Source organism: Helobdella robusta, assembly GCF_000326865.2.
Source record: "Helobdella robusta unplaced genomic scaffold HELROscaffold_114, whole genome shotgun sequence".
Classification (NCBI taxonomy): Eukaryota; Metazoa; Annelida; class Clitellata; order Rhynchobdellida; family Glossiphoniidae; genus Helobdella; species Helobdella robusta.
In genome coordinates, this window is record NW_008703639.1 from 182,629 (window position 1) to 191,261 (window position 8,633).

The 8,633-nt window shown below is 34.6% G+C and overlaps 1 protein-coding gene across 1 annotated transcript in view; it reads left to right on the forward strand.

The window, feature by feature from the left end:
- Nucleotides 1–348: 348 nt before the first annotated feature.
- HELRODRAFT_116983 (hypothetical protein) overlaps nucleotides 349–8,633 on the forward strand; it is a gene marked incomplete at its 5' end in the record, with an annotated part of 8,938 nt that continues 653 nt past the window's right edge. The window contains 5 exons of the mRNA XM_009013261.1: nucleotides 349–525; nucleotides 997–1,172; nucleotides 1,426–1,566; nucleotides 5,895–5,952; nucleotides 6,108–6,284. Of these exons, the coding sequence (XP_009011509.1) occupies nucleotides 349–525; nucleotides 997–1,172; nucleotides 1,426–1,566; nucleotides 5,895–5,952; nucleotides 6,108–6,284 (729 nt within the window). The remainder of the gene's footprint in view (nucleotides 526–996; nucleotides 1,173–1,425; nucleotides 1,567–5,894; nucleotides 5,953–6,107; nucleotides 6,285–8,633) is intronic.

Genomic DNA, 8,633 nt, shown 5'->3' on the forward strand with positions numbered 1-8,633 from the left:
AGTATGCTATGACAATATAATCAAAATATTACGCAATCATATCATAGAAATTTTTGTCAATATAAAGGCATAAAGTTTTAATAGTACATGGTTTTAATATAGAACATACTGCCTAAAATCGTCACATAACATCCTCGAAAATTTCATTATACAGAACAGTTGTAACATCTGTTGACATTGAGGCGTCATGATGACACCATCGTTCGCAAAAATTATAATCAGAATCATTCTGGATGCTCTTAGTTTAATTCTTGGTAACTCTCTTTCAGATATTTTTCCATTGATTATATGGTTTCCGAGATTTATTTTATTACAATATTTGTAACTTATAAAACTACGAAAACGATGATGAATATTTCATCATCTCCAGTGGCATTACCCTGGATCGTTTTAGAAGTGGTCATCAACAAGCCGTTCAAACGTGGATTCTTCTGTAACGACGAATCCATCAAACATCCCTACTTGAAGAACACTGTGGATTACCGCATCATGGTTGGAGTCAGTGTGGCGGCTGCATTCGTGCTGGTAGGTCTGTTTGATTGCTCATTATTAATTAACAATAGATGTGGAGTGTAAGTAGGTAGGTTATTTATCATTTGCAATCTTTAGCAATTTCTTCATTTTGAAAAATTGATTCAATATTGAAATAACTAGACGAGCATTTTAATTTGGAAGTCTATGACGCTTAGCAACAAAGTATTTTTCGTGAAGTTCACAATTTTTCTGAATTCCATTGTGGTCGATTCCACCAATTTCGATTTTCAATCACCATATTCTATTTCAAATGAAAGACTGTATTAACAAACAAATGTAATTATTTTTTGCTATATACGAGTTGAGATGTAACAGATTTCAAACTTTGTACAGGAAGAAATAACTTATCATATTATAAATTTTCACTGTTTTTTTTATAAAATTAATGAACAAACTAAAAATTAGTCTATATAAACCTATACATGTTGTGTTTTATATAAGCCCATACTTCACCGTGGTCAGGTCACAGTTTGTGAGGCAGTGCTCAATCACACCAGGCAGGAAGCACCTTTCGAGGTCACCGACAGTCGATCCATTCCTCACTTTTTTCTTGAAATTTATCGATTTTACGGGATTTTTATTTTCGGAATTTTTATTCAGCAATCTGTCGTCAATATTGGGAAATACACAATAGGAAGGTATGATGAAGAGATGCGTGGTGAATGAATGAATGCCGTAATGCATGGGTCGGCGTGTTAGGGCGTCTGTGTCGTAAAATGTTTTATGGCGTTTACGACTGAACTAACTGAACGCAAGAATACCAAAAATATAATTCTCAATAGATTCAAAATAATATTTTAGGTTTGTTATTTAGTCAATAAAAATAATTAGAACGCAAGATTCAATTACACACATGGTTGCGATCGACGTGACCTTCCATCCACCAAACAGATTGAGACCTCACTTCCTGACGGTATGCAATCCAGATTACAGCAAAATCAACTGCACTCTCTCCAACTCCAGCGAAACCATATTTGCTTACGTGGAAAATTTTGAGTGCAGTGTACGAGAAGAGAAGATAACCGACTCCAGGTCTGCTTGCTATTTAGAAACGTTTCATTAGCTTTTAGTTTCAGCTTTTGATTTTTGTTTTAATGTAGCTGAAATAAAGGAATGCTACATTTTGGTCCAGATTTGAATTGAAAGTATCCTAATATATAATTCAAATATTTTTAAAAGAGTATTATTGTATTTGTATGAATCTATATTTGTAAATTTACTGAATTATAAACACGCAAACATGAAATGATACATACATACATGCATGCATACATACATAATACATCCATCCATACATATATACATACATACATACATGCATACATACATACATACTTCATTCTTCAATGTTTTGATCAAACTCTCCGTGACGGCTTCCAATCGATTTTCAACGTTTCCCTTGACCCGAAAGGTTGGTTACAGGCAACCCTGCCCATCTCTGTTGGTGGCTTAGGTTTAGGTACCGTGGTGGATTTAGCACTTTCTGCCTTCTTGGCATCTGCTGCTGCCTCGATTCCTTTCCAAAACTTGTTGTTGCCCAAGGATAAAATATATTGCGACAATTTCAGAACCCAAGTTTTTGATGGGTTCCGGACCGTCCACGGAGCAGGGATTAGTATCGAAACCCGTTCTCAAAAGGAGTGGAATGCTCCATTTATCAGCAGCTCAGTTGCTAAGCTGCTGGATTTAAACCAATCAAATTTTGATAAGGCCAGGATAATGGCTGTAAAAAGTGAGTTGAGATCATCTTGGTTGAAGGCTGTCCCAAACTCCGCCTGTGGTACCAGGCTGGACGACTCTTGTGATCGTGTCAGTTTGGGACTGAGACTCGGTTTACCCATTTTAACCAAGTATATGTTTTGTTTTTTTTGGGCTAATGTTGAACCCCTGGGCTACCATGGTCTTTCTTGTCGGCTGGGCCCTGGTAGACAGGCTCGACACTCGGCCATAAACGATTTTTTGGTCAGGTGCTTTCAGAGGGCAAACATACCCACAATTAAAAAATTTACGGGTCTCATGGAGGAAGGTAGCCTCAGGCCCGACGGGTATACTATTTCACCATGGGCGCAGGGACGTTCCCTTGCATGGGATGTTACGTTCCCCCATACCATGGCTGAAAGGTACATTAATCTTACCTCACAGGAGGCCGGTGCCGCTGCCTTAAGGACCGCAGACTTTAAAAATTCAAAATATGCGGCTTTTGCAGATAGCAAAATTTTTCAGCCAGTCTGTATTGAGACCTTTGGTCCAACCGATTTTCAAACTCAGAGTTTTCTGAATGAACTCTGTAACAGGATTGTAGAAGTATCAGGTGACCCATTAGATAAGAGTTATGTATAGCAATCTTTTTTTATTTTACTTCAAAAATATAATTCTTTCTGTATTTTGGATGGAGCGTTAAAATACCTGTCTATGCGAAGCGTTTAACATAGATTAAAGCTGAACCCGGATATGATTATTACTTCCTTATAGTTCTAATCAATTATGGGTTCATACATACATACATACATACATACATACATACATACATACATACATACATACATACATACATACATACATACATACATACATACATACATACATACATACATACATACATACATACATACATACATACATACATACATACATACATACATACATTCATACATACATACATACATACATACACCCCACACCTCAGAAAAAATGGAAACTTACTCGTTCATGGAATCAAATTGACGAAAATCAATTTTCTTCACTAGTTCTCGAATCACCTATTTCAGGGCCGTTCAATTCATCTTCCGCTGATACCCTGTTGGATTTGTTTAATTCTGAAATCGTGAGGATTGTGGATATGGTTGCTCCTTGTCGCTATGTCAAATCTACTCATGTACTATCTGCCCCTTGGTTTGACTCTGAATGTCGTTCATTAAAACGCAATTGTCGAAAACTGGAACGATTGTATAGGAAAATGAAAAATGATATTAATCGAAATGCATGGCGCTTAGCGTTAAAAAAAAATACAACAATTTTCCCAAAAAAAGAAACAAATTTTGGTCAATACACCAAAAAAATTGTGGAATATCCTCGACAAAATTTTATCTAAAAATCACAATAATAACCATTCAAATGATTTCTCCCCCAATGATTTTATGACATTTTTTGTCAATAAAATCAATAATATTCGTAGCACGACTATAGAAAATACTAACAAACCAATCCAGTTTGAGTATGTCTCTAGGGTCGTCTTACCTGAAGCAATTGTTAATCTTTCAAATTTTCAAATGTGCACGCCAGATGAATTGCGTAAAATAGTTTGTGACTCCCCTGGCAGTTCTTGTTCTCTTGATCTGATTCCAACATACATATTTAAAAAATTTATGGATCTTTTTTTGCCATTTTTGACATTTTTTGTCAACCAATGTTTATCAACTAGCAGTTTTCCCAACCCTTTGAAACATGCTATTGTAACCCCACTTCTAAAAAAATCAAATTTGGACGACAACGTTTTATCAAATTACCGTCCTATCTCTAATCTTTCATTCATTTCTAAAGTCATTGAACGAGTTGTTATCAAACAATTGTTACAGCATTTAAACAAAAACAATTTGTTGCCAAAGAATCAATCAGGCTATCGTCAATATTTTTCCACAGAAACTGCACTCATTGATATTTTCTCCCAACTGTTCTCTTCAGTTGACAGTCAATGCGTTTCTTTCTTGGCATTACTTGATATGAGTGCTGCATTTGATTGTGTCCGTCATACTCGTCTCATGTATAAACTCTCCACAAATTTTTTTCTCTCTGATTCAGTCTTATCGTGGTTCGCTTCCTATCTTTTAGGCCGCACCCAGCAGGTTTCTTACAACAACACCCTCTCTGACATAAACAAACTATCGTTTGGTGTCCCCCAGGGATCTGTGTTGGGACCTCTGTTGTTTCTTATGTACACTGCTGATGTTTTTGATATCATTCAAAAATATGAGTTCAGCTCCCACGCCTTTGCTGATGATATTCAGTTATTGGTTTCTTGTCCTGTTGATTCGATTGATGCTTCTCTGAATGAACTGACTGACTGTCTCATCGAAATTGGATCTTGGATGAGTATGAATCAGTTAAAGTTAAATCAATCTAAAACACAAATATTACCGGTTGGTTCTTGGCAGCAGCTGTCGAAGGTCAAAATTTCATCGATCAGTGTCGGCAATGACATCATTGAATTTTCCACATCTGTCCGTAGTCTTGGAGTTATTATTGACTCAAACTTAAAGATGGATTTACATATTAATAATTTAGTGAGGGTCTGCTCCAACCAACTCCGTTTATTACGCAATGTCAAAAAATCACTAAACACGTCTGTTCTTCAAAGCTTGGGTTTCCTCTTTCGTCTTTTCCAGACTAGACTACTGCAATGGCCTTTTTTATGGTGTCACCAAAAGGTCTTTTTCAAGCTTCAGTCAATACAGGATCGTGCGGCCAGCTGGTTTTGGGTGGTTCGTGGTTCGATCATGTTACGCCTATTTTGAATAGGTTGCACTGGTTGAGGGTTGAAAAACGTGTTTCCTTCAAGTTGGCAGTTTTGATGTTTAAATGTGTCAATAATACAGCACCTCCCTACCTCATCGATAGATTGGAATCATACAAATCTCATTTTTTTCTCAAATATTCCTTCCGATCAACCGAGCGCAATTTATTTTTTATCCCGACCACAAAGTTGGTGACGGGTTCCCGCAACTTTGCGGTTCTTGGCCCGATTGTTTGGAATGGTTTACCTCCATACTTACGTGACCCTAACCTATCATATTTACAATTTCGAAGTCAACTTAAAACTTATTTATTTGCACAATGAATGTCCGTCTTATTTGTCTATGATTTAGTAGCGCTTTTGAGATTCAACAATAAAAAAGCGCTGTATATAAATTTCCGTAATAATAATAATAATAATAATACATACATACATACATACATACATACATACATACATACATACATACATACATACATACATACATACATACATACATACATACATACATACATACATACATACATACACGTAAACATATTGATGATACTGAAAATCTTTTTTCTTTAATTTTAATGCATTATTGATTATTTCTTTTAGTTTAGTTGACATGTTCTAAATATTATTGAGTGTCTTCGTTATATTTCATCGATTACTTTGCTGTTGAGGACGAAATTAAAATTTTATTTCTCAACAATGCATTATAATTTCTTATAAGTCATTTCAATTATGTTCTGTTATAATCAGTTTCTGCTAGAATGCTTTTTTGAGATTCATTTAATTAGCGCTCTACAAATATTTCAACAATAACAGTAATAATAATAATAATAATACACATGTTGCAATGAAGGTTATCATTTCCGTCCGGTCACTCCTGTTATGCTGCATATGTGGCTGTCTACTTCATAGTTAGTTTCAAATTATTTTCTGTCAATTTTGGGAACTAACGCAAACTCAAGTATTTTGTTTTCTCTTTTTCAAATATAATAAATAATTAAATACACCTTGGTCATGGCATGTTGTATACTAGTGTGAACAAATTGAATGTGAATGAACGCCGCAGATCTACCTGCAATCGAGATGGACGCACAGGATGACCGCCCTGCTGAAGCACACCTGCCAGGCCGTCCTCGCCAACACGGCTGTCTTCGTCTGCCTATCCAGGATATCAGATTACAAGCATCATCCGACTGATGTGCTGGCTGGCTCACTGCTGGGGTTCATCATCGGCGCTTTGATGGTTTGTTCGTCTGCTGGGTGAAATTACGAGAGCATGATTGATTTAAAATTAAAATAAAAATTGAATGGAAGCTAAGTTTAACAACTTGAGGAGGAGTTTGTTGATGGGGTATCTCATGTACATGTTTACAAAACAAAGCTCCTCACAATAGAAAATTTAGCTAGATTTGAGATTAAATTCGACAAAATCTATACACCAATTTGGTCTGAAAACTCTGCCAGTTTTTCGACGACCGTAGCATTTGATTAGATTTTATTTTATAAATAACACACCGATTCAAATTGAAAAACTGTAGAATAAATGTGGAACAGAGCAAACAAAATTGTCATCTTCATTTACAAAATACAAACTCCCACCTCCCTGCTCCTTTACAGAGATTTCTGGGTTGACTCTCTTCGGTATTAATATTTAACACATTTTCAGTACTGGTACCATCATTTTGACCTCATTATCATCGTTATGGAAACATTATTTTATTTTCATCATAAATCACACGTTAAAAAGAATTGTTAATGAATTAAAATTTAATAAAAGTAAAATTGTTTTAAAATTAAAAATTAAAACATTCTACGAAGCTCGACATCCTAAAGAAGAATGCGTACAACAAGAAAAGATTAGTTCTAAATGATGCATTCAATTAGTATTTCTGACGCAATAAATGGCATACGATGACGATACTGCAGAGTACATGAGACTATTGTTAAATTGGTCAGACCAAGTTAAGTCGATTAATGTCAAATTGAAATACTTAAAAAAGCCTAGCGGCGAAATTTAATAAAACTAATAATATATATGATAATAATAATTATTATTATAATTATTCAACGTTCCCAAAATCGTAACGCTATTTTGGACTCGGCGGCAATTGAATTGCAAATTATTATCAAACAAATCGCATTAGCTTCACCGCCATCCACTCTCGTCGCTCACATGTGGCTCAAGGGCTCATTCATGAAGTTTACAGGCATACATAACTTCTTCATTCAACAGCTGGCCGAGACATGAACCATTATATATTTTGTCGAGTGCTCTTAAACAACTCAACATATTTCACGATCAGTTTGAAGATTATTTATTTTATAGTATATTAATATTAAATTCAATGTTTTTTGGTATATTGTATGTAAATATTTTGAAAGTTTGATTTTTTACTGTTTTTCATTTTCTCATTGAGTTTGGCAAATTGATTTTTATGTTTTTATTACGGCAATCGTTGATTGATTTCATGAATGTTCATTTCGTCATTAAATTTTTTTGCGGTAGGAGTTGTAGTAGTAGTAGTAGTAGTAGTAGTAGTAGAAGTGGTGGTGGTACGTGGTGCTATTAGAATCACTACAACCTTCTTTAACGCAAACATAAGTGTCAAACCACCAATTAACCTATTAAGATAAAGCCATCAAAGAGAACAAAATAGATCATTAGTCAATAACATCTTTCGATCGATTTGCACTTTATATTATAAAAATTTGCTTACATATTTAGTCATTCATTCATTTTTGTAATATTTATGTATTTGTTAATTATTAATATATTTATTTTTTATTTATTTGCTTATTTATCTAATTATTCGCTTTTCTGTCTGTCTGTCTGTCAGTCTGTCAGTCTGTTTTTCATATCATCTATCCATTTATTTTTCTAACTTATTTATTTGTTCTAGCTCAACCAATAAATATTATATTTTTTATATTGCCATTATATTACATTTAATTTCTCATCAGTCGCTTGTTGTGGTGCTCTATAACTATGCTGTTAATGTTTTTATTTTCTGTTACATTATATTTTCACACGTCCTTTCGCGTTTTGTCATAGAGTCTGTGTTTGTCATAGCCTGATTATTTTAAAATAAGCAGTGTTAGTATTGCAATTAATATCCCTTGATTGTTCACCAAACAACCATTTACTACTGTTGGTTCTTTCTCTTTTTTGGCTTTTTCGCCTTAATATTAATTAATAATTATTCAGTTCAGTTAGCATTCTGAAGAATAAATTAAATTCCAAGGGCTATTATGAACCATTTTCAATGCACTCGCATATTGTATTCATGTGTATTTATCTAGGGAGGAAGGGACGATGTGTGCATTATTTGTGTGTTAAGTAAAAGTCGTTATTTTAATGGAAGAAGCTGTTGCGAAAATTGATATTATAAGTCCATTAGCAGAAAAGTTGCCTCCCCCTAAATACAAAAATTTTTCGTTTGTAACAAATTTGTGAAAATCCCCCCACCGGTTACCAAGTTTTCGTTGGAAGTTCTTCCCCGATCATCAAGTTTTTGTTGAAAATTCTTCCCCAACTTTTTAATATCTTGGCCCCTTGTCAAAGTTGTCAAGATCCGCAACTGTAATAAAATAC